Raw genomic sequence first — 18,320 nt, 5'->3', positions numbered from 1 at the left:
CTTCTAATTCTGTTGATTTGAGTCTTCTCCCTTTTTCTTGATGAGTCTGGCTAATTGTTTATCAATTTCTTTTTATCTTCTCAGAAGCAGCTATTAGTTTTATTGATCTTTGCTGCTGTTTCCTTCATTTCTTTTTCATTTATTTCTGATCTGATCTTTATGATTTCTTTCCTTCTGCTAACTATGGGTTTTTTTGTTCTTCTTTCTCTAACTGTTTTAGGTTTTAGGTTAGGTTTTTTATTTGAGAGTTTTCTTGTTCCTTGAGGTAGGATTGTGTTACTATAAACTTCCCTCTTAGAACTGTTTTGCTGCGACCCATAGACTTTGGGTCATCGTGTTTTCATTGTCATTTGTTTCTAGGGATTTATTGATTTCCTATTTGGTTTATTCAGTGATCTCTTGGTTATTTAGTAGTGCGTTTTTTAGCCTCCATGTGTTTGTATTTTTTACAGTTTTTTTTTCCTGTAATTGATAGCTAGTCTCATAGTGTTGTAGTCAGAAAAGAGACTTGATATGATTTCAATTTTCTTAAATTTACCAAAGCTTGCTTTGTGACCCAAGATATGATCTATCCTGGAGAATGTTCCATAAGCACTTGAGAAGAAAGTTTATTCTGTTGTTTTTGGATGGAATGTCCTATAAATAGCAATTAAGTCCATCGGGTCTAATGTGTCATTTTAAGCTTGTGTCTCCTTATTTATTTTCACTTTGGATGATCTGTCCATTGATGAACGTGGGGTGTTAAAATCCCCTACTATGATTGTATTACTGTTGATTTCCCCTTTTATGGCTAATGGCATTTGCCTTATGTATTGAAGTCCTCCTACGTTGTGTGTATAAATATTTACAATTGTTGTATATTCTTTGATTGATCCCTTGATGATTATGTAGTGTCCTTCTTTGTCTCTTGTAATAGTCTTTATTTTATAGTCTGTATTTTATAAAATATAGTCTATATTTTATAAAATATAAAATAGTCTATATTTTATTATTATTATTAAATAATATTTATTATAATAGTAAAATAAATAATATTTATTTTATTGTTATTTATTATTATTTATTATTACTATTATTAAAATAGTCTATATTTTATTTTGTCTGATTATTGCTACTCCAGCTTTCTTTTGATTTCCATTTACATGGAATATCTTTTTCCACCCCGTCACTTTCAGTCTGTATGTGTCCCTAGGTCTGAAGTGGGTCTCTTGTAGACAGCATGTGTACAGGTCTTGTTGTTGTATCCATTCATCTAGTCTGTGTCTTTTGGTTGGAGTATTTAATCCATTTACATTTAAGGTAATTATCGATGTGTATGTTCTTGTTACCATTTTGTTAATTATTTTGGGTTTGTTATTGTAGGTCTTTTCCTTTTCTTGTATTTCCTGCCTAGAGAGGTTCCTTTAGCATTTGTCTTATGCTTGTTTAGTGGTACTGAATTCTCTTAGCTTTTGCTTGTCTTTAAATGTTTTAATTTTTCCATTGAATCGGAATGAGATCCTTGCTGGGTAGAGGAATCTTGGTTGCAGGTTTTCCCCTTTCAGCACTTTGAATATGTCCTGCCCCTCCCTTCTTTCTTGCAGAGTTTCTGCTGAAATCTCAGCTGTTAACCTTATGGGGTTTCCCTTGTATGTTATTTTTTGCTTCTCCCTTGCAGCTTTTACTATTTTTTCTCAAAATTTAATTTTTGTTACTTTTATTAATATGTGTCTTGGCATATTTCTCCTTGGATTTGTCCTGAATGGGACTCACTGTACTTCCTGGACTTGACTGAGTATTTCCTTCCCTATATTAGGGAAGTTTTCACCTATAATCTCTTCAAATATATTCTCAAACCTTTTCTTTTTCTCTTCTTCTCCTGGGACTCCTATAATTCAAATATTGGTTCATTTAATGTTGTCCCAGAGATCTCTGAGACTGTCCTCATTTCTTTTCATTGTTTTTTCTTTATTCTGCTCTGTGGCAGTTATTTTCAGTATTCTATCTTCCAGGTCACTTATCCATTCTTCTGCTTCAGTTATTCTGCTATTGATTCCTTCTAGAGTATTTTTAATTTCATTTATATGTGTTTTTCATCATTGCTTATTTGTTCTTTAGTTCTTCTAGGTCCTTGTTAAACATTTCTAGAGTTTTCTCCATTCTACTTCTGAGATTTTGGATCATCTTTACTGTCATTACTCTGAATTCTTTTTCAGGTAGACTGCCTACTTCCTCTTTATTTGTTTGGTCTGGTGGGATTTCACTTTGCTCCTTCATCTGCTGCATATTTCTCTGTCTTCTCATTTTGTTTAACCTACAGTGTTTGGGGTCTCCTTTTTGCAGGCTGCAGGTTTGTATTTCCTGTTATTTTTGGTGTCTGTCACCAGTGCATGAGGTTGGTTCAGGGCTTGTACAGGCTTCCTGCTGGGCGGGACTGGTGCCTGTGTTCTGGTGGATGGAGATGCATTTGGTCCTCTGTGGGCTGGGCCGTGTCTGGTGGTGTGTTTTGGAGTGTTGGTGAGCTTAGTGTGACTTTAGGCAGGCTGTCTTCTAATGAGTGGGGTTGTGTTCTTGTCTTGCGAGTTGTTTGTCATGGGGCTTCCCGCACTGGGGTTTGCTGGCTGTTGGGTGGAGCTGGGTCTTAGTGTTGAGACAGAGATTTCTGGGAGAGCTCTCTCCAATTAATATTACATGGGGCTGAGAGGTCTCTGGTATTTCAATATCCTGGACTTGGCTTTTCCACTTCAAAGGCTCAGGCCTGACACCCAGCCAGAGCACCAAGACCCTGCCAGCTGCATGGCACAGAAGAAAGGAAGAAAAAGAAAAAAACTTGAACAAACAGAACTCCAAAAAAAATGGAAAAAGCAAAACTAAACAGACAAAATCACACATAGAAACACACACACACACACACACTCATAAAAACAAAAACAAAAAATGAACATACAGAACCCCAAGGCAAATGGTAAATGCAAAGCTAAGCTGACAAAATCTCACAAAGAAACACACACAATCACAAAAAGAGAAAAAAGAAAAAGAAAAAAAGAAAGAGAGCAACCAAACCAATAAAACCCACCAATGAAAACAACAACTAAAATCTACACTAAGATAAACATAAAACCAAAAACAGATAAAACACAGAAAGCAAGCCCCAAGTTTACAGTTGCTCCCAAAGTCCACCACCTCAAATTTGGGAATATTTCTTGTCTATTCAGGTATTTCACAGATGCAGGGTTAATCAACCACTTGTGGGGATTTAATCTGCTGCTCCTGAGGCTGCTGGGAGACATTTCCCTTTCTCTTCTTTGTTCGCACAGCTCCTGGGGTTCAGCTTTGGTTTTGGCCCCGCCTCTGCGTGTAGGCTGCCCTAATGCATCTCTTCCCTGCTCAGACAGGAGGTGGTTAAAGCGGAGGCTGATTAGAGCTCTGTTGCTCACTCAGGCTGGGGGAGGGAGGGGCACGGTAGTCACATTTGGACTGTGGGGAGAACCTGCGGCGGCAGAGGCCAGCGTGACATTGCCCCAGCCTGAGGCATGCCGTGTGTTCTCCCGGAGTAGTCGTCTCTCGATCAAGGGACCCTGGCAGTGGCGGGCTGCACAGCCTCCCTGGGGGGTGTGGGTAGTAACCTGGGCTTGCACACAGGATTATTGGTGGCGGCAGCAGCAGCAGTAGTGGTCTGTGCCCATCTCTGGGGTCCGACATGACAGCTGCAGCTTGCGCCCATCTCTGGAGCTCACTTAGGCGGCACTCTGCCATCTTTGGGCACATGGAGCAGGAAGCCTCTCTCCTCGCGCACCCGGAAACCATGGTTTCTTGCCTCTCCAGCAGGGAAACCGTTTCCCGGACTCCCTCCTGGCTAGCCTTGGCGCACTAGCCCCCTTCAGGCTGCATTTACGCCGCCAACCCCAGTCCTCTCCCTGGGATCCAACCTCCAAAGCCCGAGCCTCACCTCCCAGCCCCCACACATCCCGGCTGGTGAGCAGAGAAGCCTCTCGGCTGGTGAGTGCCGGTCGGCACCGATCCAATGTGCAGGAATCTCTCTGCTTTGCCCTCCATACCCCCGTTGCTGCGCTTTCTTCTGTGGCTCTGAAGCTTCCCCGCCACCACCCGCCGTCTCTGCCAGTGAAGGGGCTCCTAGTGTGTGGAAACCCTTCCTCCTTCACAGCTCCCTCCCACTGGTGCAGGTCCCGTCCCTATTCTTTTGTCTCTGTTTATTCTTTTTTCTTTTGCCCTACCCAGGTACGTGAGGAGTTTCTTGCCTTTTGGGAGGTCTGAGGGCTTCTGCCAGCGTTCAGTAGGTGTTCTGTAGGAGTTGTTCCACATGTAGATGTAGTTTTGATGTATTTGTGGGTAGGAAGGTGATCTCCACGTCTCACTCCTCCACCATCTTGAAGGTCTCTGATGCTATTTCTAGAGTACATAAATATTGTTTAAAGTAGAGAATTATGAGTATATGATTGTTTCCTGCAGGTGAAGTTTACCTATTAGGCACTCTAGAGAAAGATTCCTAAATATATTCTCAAACATTACCTTTTATTAGAAACTGTTTTTCCAAGCACTCTTAAATGAAAGGATTTTTTTCAGATGAGAGTGAATCTAAAGATGGTTTATCAGTTTCCTTTTATCTTACCATTTAAACATCTGACCCAAGGAGATTGCAGCCCAGCTGAGGTCAGTCCAATAGGTAATGGAAATGCAAAGACTGTAATCCTGTTCTCTTCCCCAAAATCTATTGTTCTTTTTAACAAATCAAAGTTAACACAATACTTACATTTTGTATCAAAACATTATACATTTTTATGAGAAAATTAACACCTCAAATAACTTGGCACTCTAATTAATTTTGCTTATGTTCCACTGTTATCATTAGAGGTAGTTAGCTTGTCAAAATCTGGTTCTTTCTTCCCTCTGATGTTACTGTTTTATATCCAACATCAATCTTTAATTCATACCTTGTCTATTCCATATATCAGCCTTCTGAACTCCTAACCCATTCCTGGAGCATAAACCTCAACCATAACATGATATAATACTTGTGAGGTCTTACCTGATGTTATTCATCTCATGCTCCTTTGTGCTCCTAAATATGTCCCTAAATTTTTAACTCTCTCCTTGGGCCCAAGGCCTGCCTCATGCCCTTTTTAAGCCACTAGAAAAAGTATCAGTGACTGCTCTTTTGATCTATTCTATAGCATCTAGTATAGTACCTTGCACATAAAAATAATACATTTTATTAAAATTTATTTTAAATTAGATCCACTCTATATGAAGTACCTATTTGATAAAGTATATATACATAAACCACTTGAAGAGAATTGCATCATCATTGAGAATCTGAGCAGACTATCTTTGGAATTATATAGAATGATTTTGCTTTATGACTTGGTGTCTTTCATCTTTTGTTTCAGTTCTTTGTTTATTTTAAATCTGAGGAATCTTTGTAATGCCCTGAAGGCATAGAAGTTATAAAATAATGTGCTTGTTAAATATATAGCACTTTTGTGGGAACACATGTTATTTTATCAAGTTGTGAGATAGCAAGAGAGAAGTTCTTGATTAAAATTCATTTAGTGTGTTATCTGAGTATACTTAAAAGAAAGCTTTGACATGTTGATCAGATTAAATTGAGTTAATCTCAGCTGATACTTAAGTTCAGTGTTAGTCATGGATAATTACTGTCAGAAAGGATATGTTCTAGTTATTCATTTACATAATATGAGCTTTCTTTTGGATTGCATATGAATTAATTAAATTTCCTTTAATTGTAGCAGCTATATGCAACACACGGCTTCTAGCTAGTGTAAAATAGTTCATTTAACTTCTAGAAAATGGCTTATTGGCCATTCTAATACAAATCTCTGAACTGGAGCACAAGCAAAAAGAGGAAAAATTGAAGAAGAGAGAATCAAGGAAAGATACTCATTGACATAAATATACCATAAATGACCTCATTTTATAGCAAAGCATTCCTTCTTTTTCAGAAATTGTACTGATTTTGTTAGCCACCTCAGTTTGTGACCAAAACGTAAAATAATCTCTTGACCCAGTTGACCTTAAACTCATTCTTAGATAATAAAAAAATAAAATACTCCATTCATAAATTTTAAACTATTTGATAGCAAAAAACTAGCTGTTAGTAAGATATTAAGGAAATAAGGAAAATATAAGATATAAAACTGTGCAAAATACAACTATATGAGTCAAATCCCTGTGCTATAATGGCAGCCCCATTTTGGACTCTATAAACATAAGATCAACAATAGGCATAAGTAGAGAAATGAAGAAAAAGATTTTCCAAAATGAAATCAGTCATTATTTTACAGTTGTAATTGACACAGTTATGGAATTTCTTTTATTAATATATTGAACACTAAAAAAGCAATTATGTAAAAGTAGAAAAATTTGCCCAGTATCATATCCAATTAGCTAATCAATTGTGTTCATTTTTCCATATCCTTTCTTAGTTTCATTCAAATACTTGCTTGATTTTATCTGGTTTTAATCATGACATAAAGTTCTCACTTTTCCACTTAAGAATATTTCGTAATTGTTTACCTAGTCTTTTTGTTTTTGTCGTATTTATTTTAATTAGCAATTAGGATTTCATTAAGTCAAAGGCCCAAAAGTTTGATACCAGAAACCAAAATAACATCATCACCTGGGAAATTAGAAATATAAATTTGGGGTTCAATCCTAGATCTACTGAGTCAGAAACTCTAGGGTAAAGTGAAGGCTGAATCTATGCTATAAAACTTCTGTAGGCCATTCTAAAGTGCCACACTTCAAGAAATACTGCATTAAATATATTTTCCAAAATCTACTAAATATTTCATAGTAATTATCAATTATTTAAAGTAACACTACATTGCAAAGCTTGATTCAATAAATTTTATTGTCTTTTTTCTTATTTTTTGTTCTAAATGTTTTAGAATGTTTCACAAAGATCATAATATGGTTTCAAAGAGTGCAAGTAATTTTAAGTTGCTTTGAAGAACAGTTGTTCCAATTTACAGTTCTATCAAAAATATAAATTAGGGGCTTCCCTGGTGGCGCAGTGGTTGAGAGTCTGCCTGCCGATGCAGGGGACACGGGTTCGTGCCCCGGTCGGGGAGGATCCCACATGCCACGGAGTGGCTGGGCCTGTGAGCCATGGCTGCTGAGCCTGTGTGTCCAGGGCCTGTGCTCTGCAACGGGAGAGGCCACAGCAGTGAGAGGCCCGCGTACCGCAAAAAAAAAAAAATTAAAAAAAAAAAAAATTTTAAAAATTATACTGTTGATAGTCTTGGTCCTTTTTTTAATTTCAGTTTTTCTAAATTCCACATGGAAATACATGCATTATATGAAAATCAAAATGCCTAATGGGTTTTATTTATAAGAACAAATTGATTATTTAAATACTTTTTTATTTGTATATCTGTTCTTATGAAAATTAATTACTTTAAAAAGTAGTGATAATAACTAACATTTAAATGGAGTTTTTCATGTGCCAAGACTTTTAATTTTGTTTTCAAATGAAGTATAAGTGATTTACAATGTTATATTAGTCTCAGGTGTGCAGCACTGTGATTAGATATTTTTATAGGTTATACTACATTTAAAGTTATTATAGCATATTGGCTATATTCCGTGTGCTGTACATTGCATCCTGTATCTTATTTATATTCTACCTAGTAGTGTGTACCTCTTACTCTCCTTCTCCTAACTTGCTTCCTTCTCCACCCCTCTCTGCACTGATAACTACTAGTTTGTTCACTTGTCTATGAGTCTGTTACTGTTTTGTTATATTCATGAGTTTGTTTTATTTTTTAGATTCTACATATAAATGAAAGCATATAACATTCTTCTTTCTCTGTCTGACTGACTTCACTAAGCATAATACCCTTCAGGTCTATCCACGTTGCTGCAAATAGCAAAATGTTATTCTTTTTATGGCTGAGTAATATTCCATGGTGTATATACACCACGTCTTCTTTATCCATTCATCTGTTGATGGACACTGAGGTTGCTTCCATATCTTGGCTGTTGTAAATAGTGTTGCTCTGAACACCGGGGTGCATGTGTCTTTTTGAATTAGTTTTTTTTCGTTTTCCCTGGATATATACCCAGCAGTAGAATTGCTGGGGCAAACTATTATTCCTTTTTCTCCACATCTCACATTTGTTATTTGTTGTGTCCTTGACAATAACCATTCTGGCAGGTGTGAGGTGATATCTCATTTTGGTTTTGATTTTCATTTTCCTCATGATTAGTGATGTTGAACATTTTTTCATGTTCTCTTGGCCATCTGTATGTCTTTGGAAAAATGTCTATCAGGTCTTCTGCCCATTTTTTAACTGGATTGTTTATTTTTTTGATATTGAGTTGCATGCGGTATTTATATATTTTGGATATTAATCCCTTATTAGCCATATCCTTTGCAAATATCTTCCATTCAGTTGGTGGTTGTTTCATTTTGTTGATGGTTTTCTTCGCTGTGAAAAAACTTTTACATTTAATTAGGTGCCATTTGTTTATTTTTGCTTTTGTTTCCCTTGCATGAGGAGAGAGATCTAAAAAACTATTGCTAATATGTATGTGAAAGAGTGTGCTGACTTTTTTTGGCCTAGGAGTTTTATGGTTTCATATCTTACATTTAGGTCTTTAATCCATTTTGAGTTTATTTTTGTATAAGGTGAGAGAAAATGTTCTAATGCCATTCTTCTATATGTAGAGTTCCAATTTTCCATCACCAGGTATTGAAGAGACTGTATATTCCCCATTATATATTTTTGCCTCCTTTGATATAGTTTAATTGACCACATGTGCATGAGTTTGTTTCTGGGCTCTCTGTTCTGTTCCATTGACCTATGTGTCTGTTTTTGTGCCAGTGCCATAGTGTTCTGATCACTTTAGTTTTGTAGTGTCTGAAGTCAGGTGGTGTGATACCTCCAGTCTTGTTCTTTTTTCTCAAGATTGCTTTGGCTATTTGGAGTCATTTGTGCTTCCATATAAATTTTAGGATTGTTTTTCTAGTTCTGTGAAAAAAGTCATGGTTATATTGATAAAGATTGCACTAAATTTGTTGATTGCTTTATGGACACTTCAGCAGTATTAATTCTTCCAATACATGAACACAGGATATCTTTCAATTTTACTGTATCATCTTCAGTTTCCTTCATCATTGTCTCATAGTTTTCAGAGTGTAGGTCTTCACCTCCTTCAAGTTTATTCCTATGTATTTTATTCATTTTAATGCTATTGTAAATGGGACTATTTTCTTGCTTTCTCTTTTTGATAGTTTATTACTAGTGGATAAAAAGCAACAGATTTCTGTAGATTTATCTTGTATCTTGCAGCTTTACTGTATTCATTTATTAGTTCTAATAGTTTTTTGGTGAAGACCTTAGGATTTTCTATTATAGTATCCTATCCTCTGCAAATAGTGACAGTTTTATATCTTCCCTTTCACTTTGGATGCCTTTTCATTCTTTTTCTTGTTTGATTTCGGTGGCTAGGACTTAAAATAATATGTTAAGTAGAAATGGTGAGAGTGGCTATCCTTGTCTTGATTCTTGTTCCTGATTTTAGAGGAAAAGCTTTCAGTTTTTAACAGTTGAGTATGATGCTAGCTGTGGGTTTGTCATAATGGCCTTTATTATGCTTAAGAAATATTTATTCTATACCACTTTGTTGAGAATTTTTAGGACGCATGTGTGTTGAATTTGATAAAATGTTTTTTTGTGTGTCTATCAAGATGATTATGTGCTTTTTATCCTTTGTATTTTTAATGTGATGTATCACATTGATTTGAAGTTATGAACCAAGCTTGCATCCTTGAAATAAATCCCACTTGATCATAGTGAATAATCCTTTTTATATATTGTTGAATTTTGTTTTTATTTTGTTGAGGATTTTTCATCTATATTCTTCAGGAATATTGGCATGTAATTTTCATTTTGTCATGGTATCAGGGTAATGGTGGCCTCCCAGACTGAATTTGGGAGTGTTCCCTCCTCTTCACTTTTTTGGAATAGTTTGAGAAAGATAGGTACTAACTATTTTTTACATGTTCAGTAGAATTCTCCTGTGAAGCCATCCAGTCCTGGACTTACAGTTATCAGTAGTGTTTTGATTACTGATTCAATTTCAATTCTAATAATCAGTCTGTTCAGAGTATCTATTTCTTCTGATTCAGTCTTGAACAATGTATGTTTCTAGGAAAGTATCCAATTCTAGGTTGTCCAATTTGTTGGCATATCACTGTTCATAAAATCTCTTATTATTGTATTTTTGTCATAACAGTTGTAATTTCTCCTCTTTCATTTTTTATTTTGTTTATGTGGGTCCTCTTTTTTTTTTTTTCTTAATGAACCTAACTCAGTTTTGTTTATCTTTTTAAAAAAACAGCTTTGGTTTCATTGATCTTTTCTATTTTTTTGTCTCTACTTTTCTATGTGATCTTTATCACTTCCTTCCTTGTGCTGACTTTAGGCTTTATTTGTTCTTTTTTCTAATTCCTTTAAATGCAAGATATATATATATATATATATATATAATCCAACTGTTATAATGTGTCATTTAAGGCCATTGTTTCCTTATCAATTTTCTATCTGGATAAAAGTATGGTGTTAAAATCCCCTACTAATACTGGATCATTGTCAATTTCTCCCATATTTATGCCAGTTAATTGTTGCTTTATATATTTAAACACTCCTATATTAGGTGCATTTATGTTTAAAAATGCTATATCCTTTTATTGTATTGATCTCTTTATCATAATATGATGTCCTTCTTTGTCTTTTATTATAGACTTTGTTTTAAAATCTACTTTAAAATAAAAAGCCTACCCAGCTTACTTTTGTTTCAATTTCCATGGAGTATCTTTTTCCATCCCACACCTTCAGTCTGTGTGTGTCTTTAGCTCTAAAGTGATTCTCTTGTAAGCAGCATACAGATGGGTCCTGTTTTTTGTTTGTTCGTTTTGTGTGTTTTAATCCAATCTGCTACCCTATGTCTTCTGATTGGAGCATTTAGTCCTTTGACATTTAAAGTGATTATTGATAGGTATGTACTTACTGCCATTTTGTTATTTGTTTACTGGCTTTTGTTTTTGTTTTTCTCTGTTTTCTTTTTTTCTTTTTAGTCTTTTCTTTGTTTTTTGATGATTTTCTTCAATGTTATATTTGTGTTTCCTTCTCTCTAGGTTTTGTATATCTATTGTAGCTTTTTGTTTTGCAGTTACCATAAAGTTCATATATGTTGACCTATAAGTACATCTGCTTGATTTAACCTGATAGTCGTTTAAGTACAAAAAGTACAAACACGTTCTAAAACCTGTATATTTCTTACTCCCCCCACACATTTTATATTTTTGATTTCATATTTTACATCTTAATGTCTGACCCTTAACTGTATATTGTACCTATAGTTGATTTTATAATTTTTGTCTTTTAACCTTTATACTAGATTATTGAAACAATTGATCCACAGTCTTTACTATGTACTTGCCTTTTCTGGTGGGAATTTTTCCACCCTATAATTTCTTATTTCTTGTTGTACCCTTTTATTTTCACTTAAAGAAGACTCTTTAACACTTCTTGTAAAATCAGTTTAATATTGATCAATTCTTCCAGCTTTTGCTTCTCTGAGAAGTTCTTTATCTCTGGCTCAATTCTGAATGATAACTTTGCTGGGTAGAGTATCCTAGGTTTTTGCTTTCACCACTTTGCATATATCAGTCCATTCCATTCTGGCCTGAAAAGTTTCTGCAAAGAAATGAGCTGATAGCTTTTTGGGGGTTCCCTTCTGTGTGACTCTTTTTTTTTCTCTATGCCATTTATGATATGTCTTGGTGTGGGTCTCTTTGGGTTCATCTTGTTAGGGATGCTCTGTGCTTCCTGATCTGTATATTTGTTTCTTTCCTCAGGTTCAGGACGTTTTCAGCCATAATTACATCAAATACACTTTCCACCTTTTCCTCTCTCTCTCTTCTCCTTCTCAACACCTGTAATGCAAATGTTAATACACTTGATGTTGTCCCAGAGGTCCTTTAAACTACTCATTTAAAAAAACAAAATCTTTATTTTTCCTGCTCTGTTTGGGCAATTTCCTTTATCTATCTTCCAGATCACTTATGTGTTCTTCTGTATACCTAGTCTGCTGTTAATTCCCTCTAGTGTGTTTTTAATTTTAGTTATGGTTTTCTTCAGCTCTCACTGGTTCTTTTTTATACTTTCTAGTTCTTTGTTAAAATTTGACTGTGTTCATCTATTTCCCCCCCACCTCCCCCAGTTCAGTTAGCATTCTTACTATTATTGCTTTGAACTCTATCAGGTAAATTATTTTCCTCTATTTCACTAGGGTTTTTTTCAGGGATTTTTGTTTGTTCGTTTGTTTTTGCTGTTATTCTTTCATTTGAAGTATATTCCTCTGTCTTCTCATTCTGTTTAACTTTCTTTTTCTCTATGAAACTAGGGGAAACAGTTGCCTATCCCAGGCTTGGTGGCGTGTCCTTGTGTGGGAGTGTCCCTCTACACTCTGCATATGTTCGTTCAGTGGCTCTGGTGGGAGAGCTGGATCTGAAGAGAGCACAGGCTGTGTCCTTCCCTTGGGTGTCCTGCTTTGGTGGGTGGTGGTGCTGGTGTAGTTGGGCCACAACCAGAGCCAGGTGAAGAAGGTCAGGGCATCGTCTATGCTCAATAACCATTACTTCCCTATCTGGGGCAGGGATGAGGCTTGAGGAGCTAGAGCAAGAGCCCTGAGGTATTTGGCTTTCACCCAGGTGTGTTGGTAGTCTCCACCTTGATTTGGGATGCAGCCAGGGCTTGAGTGCTTGGGCCTGCACTTCTGTGCTGGTTTCACTTTCCCCCCTGGTGTGCACACTGTCTTTAGAGGCTGGCTTGGTGCTGCAGAGGTAGTGCCGCACCACTGAACTGACCCTGTCCACTCTCAAGGGTGCACAGGGACTCATGAGCTGGCAGTGTCTACCTCCGCACTGGACAGAGGCTGTGCTGGGGTCTCAGGCGGCTCCATTCCCTCCAAATACGTGCAGTCTCATTGGCAATGACAGACTCTGCCTTAGCGGGGAGCAGCGCCGGAGCAAGATGGGCTGGAGCAGGAGGCCATGCAGGCTGGATGTGTGCAGAGGATGTCCTGGTGGGCTGGCCAGAGCCCCAGGGAATTTCAGTCTTCTGCCTTCATGATGTGACTGGGAGTAAGTCTGTGTGCTCTTTGAAGAATGGAGTCTTGGGTTCTTACAGCCCTCTGGTAAGCCCCACTGGTTTTCAAACCAGCTAAGAGGACTCACCTTCCTGGTGTTGGACGCCCCAGGCTGGGGCACCTAGTATGTAGCTTGAATCCCTTGCTCCCAGGGAGAATCTCCAAGCCTGTGATATTCATTCCTCTTCTGTGTCCCCTGCTAGGGTGTGGGTCCATGCCTGATCATTTCCTCCCTTCCTGTCAGATGCTCTGTGGATCTTTATTTATAGCCTTGGTGTAGAAGACCTGTTGTGTTTGTCCCAGGTAGATTTCAGTGAGTGTCACTCTACGTGGATTTGTAGTTTGATGTGTTTGTGAAGGGAGTTGAGCCCAGCCTCCTTCTGCTCTGCCATCTTGATCTCTCCCTCACAAACCCTTTAATCTTGATAACTGTTTGAAGATACTATTAGTCCTATTTTACAGATGAGGAAACTAAGTTATAGATGTGTTAGATACCCACCCAAGGTCCTGAAGTTTGTAACTGGTGGAGCTATGATTTAAACTCTGGATCAGAAACCATGTTCTTAATCATTGTGATGCAATCATGTAGGGAGATGGTTTTAAATCAACCAGCTGAAAATATACACTAAGTATCTAATAAAATTACTGTAATTTAAGTTTATAACCGCTCAAAACTTTATTTTTTGCAGTATATAAGTGTCACCAATGGTAAATATATGTACACACACATTTATGCATGTGTATATATATGAATATATATTATTCCTTGAGATACATGTATATATATTTCTCTCTCTCTCTATATATATATATATATGTGTGTGTGTGTGTTTACTGACATTTTTTACTTTTCAGTCAGATAATGTTCTCAAAGAAGAAAAGCCAGATTTACCTATAAAGGCCTGAGTATTTAAGTTGCTTAGTTTGGTTTTAGTACAAGACTGCTAGATCCACCTATACTTTTCTGATGCAAATGTAGATTGTTAGACTGAACAAGTAACAAGACAATCAAATTCTTCATGATTTGTTCATTTAGTCATGAAATTCACCAGTAATTGCCAAGTGGCAAATGTCAAAACAAGAAAGGATCAGATGTTAAAACCCAGAAAGAAGTTTTCAAGACACTGCTTCTTATTCCTATTCTCTCCTATTTACTACATTATATACGTACATTTCTTTTCTCCTACCAGAATTCTGCTAATGTAAAGGTTGACATTTGTTAAACATTTGCTATGTGTCAAGGCTGTGCTTTCCGTGGACCAGTATGTGTACTGTTCCTTACAACTGTAGGAGATCATCTATACTATCAACCTTGTATTACAGATAGGACAACTTAGCACAGAGAAGCAATTTATCCAAGGACATAAAGCTAATAATTGGTAGAGAATTTGAGTTCAGGCATTTTAACTTTAGAGCCCTTGTCCTTAAGGACTGTAATACTCATTGGGTAGGGAGGTGAGAGCTCAAGGAGAAATGGGAAAGAAGGGGAGTATGTTAAGGGTATTTTGAAAAAGTTCACCTCCTGGTTCTAATACAAGTCCCTTCTCCACTGAGAACAACTGAACTCTGATTATATTATATTTCTCTTAGATTATTTTTTTCCTTTTCCCTTTAAACTTTGACATCAGCATTTTATTTGGACATATGAATCCAAGTGATTTTCTATTCTTTGTCCTTAGGATTCCTGATCCAGGATGGCCCTTTGGGATCTTGTGAAAACAAATACTGTGGTTTGGGAAGGCACTGTGTTCTCAGCAGAGAGACAGGGCAAGCGGAATGTGCCTGCATGGACCTTTGCAATCGGCACTACAAACCTGTGTGTGGATCTGATGGAGAATTCTATGAAAACCACTGTGAGGTGCACAGAGCTGCTTGCCTGAAAAAACACAAGATTACCATTGTCCACAATGAAGACTGCTTCTTCAGAGGTAAATACCGGGTGAGCCTAAAGGGTCACCTTTCTCTATTTTTTCCGTCTTCTCAACTAGTGCCTTTAAGTGTAAACTCCAGCACCACTTTATATAGCAAGTGTCTAAAAAAATAAAGAAAAATAATGTGAGCTTAATGACACTTGTGAGCAGCAAGTGGATAGAAATTTACATGGATACAATTCTGAATCTCAGTCATGAGAACAAAGCTGGCCAAAATATGACTCAGAATTTAATATAGCTTACAGCATTGCACCATATGGCTTCCCAATCATGGCAGTTTTCTTAGGGACACAGAGTGGCCAATTCAGTCAACAAGCCAATTCCACCCATTGAAATGTACCTGGAGTGAAATTGAGAGAAGAATGAATGCCAAGCCATGCTGTGAGAACATCTCATTTCTTCCTGATTAAAAATGATGCCTTCAGCTAGTACCACATAATTCAAATTATATGGAACCTGTAAATGCCCACTGAAATAACTATGAACTCATGCTAAACCCAAATAGTAAATCTGAGATGACAATAATTTAAAATTTAAAAGTTAGCAGTATTTACTACCATGGTGCTCAAAATCAGTGGTAACTGTTTATATGAAAAGTACTGCTGAATTAGTAATTTGACAAATTGTTTTAACATGCTGGATAAATAAATCATTAAACAGCTTTAATGCCTTTGATTTATTTATAAACTTATTTCTTGTTTATTTATTTATGCTGGAAAGAATATTTTTTTATTAATAGTCGTAACACAGACTGAAATTCTAAAGTGTTAAGTATATAGAACTCCCATCATTCTAACAGGTCAGTGATCAGCTTGGCTTCTAATCTTCAATTGGTTCTACATCCCTAGCTCTCAGAATGTTGCTGAAGTATTTTTACACTTAAAAGCTCATGTGATATTTTAATTCTTAGCTTAAATGTATGGTAACATACAATGTTGTTCATTTGCCCACCGATTAAGTTTTCTTTTTCAAACTTGGTAGAAGAAAGTGTTATTTTCAAGGCGATTTTTAAAAAGACACACAGCTTTTCAAATGAATTAAGATGGAAGGCTCTGTAGCCATTGTGGCTACTAGAAGCCCTTTGATATAAATGAGATAAATTACAAGAATAGTTTCTTTACCAGAGTGAATCTGTGCACCTTGATTACATGTATTGATGAAATTGATGGCATTAGATTATTTTCTTTTACTGAAAGAATAACAGATGCTTTGGTTTCAAGTTCTGTTTCTTATCCTCTTCTATCTAATCTGTCTTATAAATAGCTAAAATTAACTGGATTAACATTGTGCTTTAATACTCATAAAATAATATTTTTCTGTCATTTTGACCTGAAATGGTATAGTGAAAATTTTACTATTCCATTGATATGTAGTATAATAAAACTATGTAAATAATATGCGATTAACTTAGAATTATATTCTGATATTGAGGTTTGGCCCAGCTGATTGATTATATGGAAATATACGATAATTATCATGTGAGGAAAAATTCTGGAGTATTTAGTGTTCTGCTCTATTGCTGGAGGCTTAGGCATAATGCATTGCAGTATGCAAATCAGCGTGGAAATAAATGAAGTGGATATAGCGTGTAATGTTGCCTTCCTTATGAGTTACTTCATAGAACAGTGGTTTAAAAATCTTTTGTCCTTCAGACATACTAAGCATATTTATTAGATCTATGATTGCTTCCAAAATACTTTGTCATCATACATAGTATTACAATTTAATTTATATTAACTGGGTGAGTTACCAGGGGTTAACACATTTCCCAGGTCTCAGAATTGGTGGGTCTTCTGTTTGTTTATTTGTTTTGGTGTTTTGCCTAATATAAATATATATGTATCTCATAAGAGGATTTTATTTCAGCAGAAAGGAAGTAAATAATATATAATAAAATGATAAATTGCTTGTCTTATTAGTGTGCAATTGGCCAAATTTTGGACATAAAAGAAGAGTCTATGGAGCCGAAGGCCTAATAGTGTGATGGCTAAAATTAATTCTTGTGCTTGTGGATTATTCTTTCTGTGGAACTTCAGCAATTTATATTGTTTCAAATAATGGCCCAAAGGAAGAAGCAAGTCGAAATGTTATGTTCAAGAACTGCTAAAAAATTATGATTAATTAAATATTTTCAAATAGAAAAAATCAAAACAAGCAAAATAACAGGAATCTTTTCCTCCTTAAATTTTTTTTTCTACTTTTAGATCTAATAAAAGGTGATTAAGAAAACCTTATAGAAATCAACAAACAGGAACCTATAGGCCAAATCGGAATACGGCCACACTGTTAGTTTAGGAATTGTCGTTGGGTGCTTTTGAGCTACAAAAGGAGAATTGAGTTGTTACAACAGAGACAGTATGGCCTGCAAAGCCTAAAAAATGCTTTATCTGCATCTTTTCAGTAAAGGTTTGTTAACTTCTGATTTAAAAGATTACTAATGCCTTAAAATCAATTTTAAACATATTCACAGATCTTTATTATCCTCTCTTTTTGGCTAGGGTGGTGAATACAGGGACCTACGTGTGTGGTAAAATTGACTAGAACACAACACACATAGCCACACACAAATGGATAGAAGTGAAACAGAAAATCTGAGTAAGATCAGTGGATGGGGTCAAAGTTGGTATCCTGTTTATGATATTGTACTATAGTTCTGCAAAACGTTACTTACCATTGGTAGAAATGAGTAAAGGATGCATGGACTCTCTCTGTATTACTTCTTCAATTGCAGGTGACTATATAATTATCATAAAATAAAAGAGTTTAATTTTAAAAGTACTGAAAAAATAATAACAAAAACTTTTTAAAAAGTTAAAGAAAGGAAGATTTGCATTATTCATTAATGACTTGAACTTTAAGCAAAGTCCTGTTTGTTTCACACATTATAAATTTATCAGATTTATGTTTAGTATTTATAATTAAGCCTGTATATTTACTCATCATTTTAAAATTAAGATTAGAGTCCAGATTAAAAACATTTATATCTATATTTATCTCTATATCAATACACATATCTATACTTATATCTATATATCTTATTATTATTTGTGTTAAATATTTTAAATGCCTCTGTAGTATACTCAGCATTTATTACTACTGACTCATAAACATAGACATGAATTCACTAAGAATTTTCTTTAGTGATTTATGATTTCTGAAACTATAGAGAAAACATACATCTGTGAACACAAATTTTTTTCTAATTTATTTCTA

At 35.8% G+C, this 18,320-nt stretch overlaps 1 protein-coding gene across 3 annotated transcripts in view; it reads left to right on the top strand.

Annotated features, from left to right (window-relative positions):
• The window catches only part of FSTL5 (follistatin like 5), a gene marked incomplete at both ends in the record, with an annotated part of 620,821 nt that overhangs the window by 167,894 nt on the left and 434,607 nt on the right, over positions 1–18,320 (top strand). For all 3 annotated transcript variants that reach the window (XM_082653501.1, XM_082653500.1, XM_082653499.1), the window contains one exon: positions 14,856–15,104. In XM_082653501.1, the coding sequence (XP_082509627.1) occupies positions 14,856–15,104 (249 nt within the window). The remainder of the gene's footprint in view (positions 1–14,855; positions 15,105–18,320) is intronic.

This window comes from Grampus griseus (genome assembly GCF_964374135.1).
Source record: "Grampus griseus genome assembly, chromosome: 4".
Classification (NCBI taxonomy): Eukaryota; Metazoa; Chordata; class Mammalia; order Artiodactyla; family Delphinidae; genus Grampus; species Grampus griseus.
This window is presented reverse-complemented; position numbering and strand designations above follow the sequence as displayed.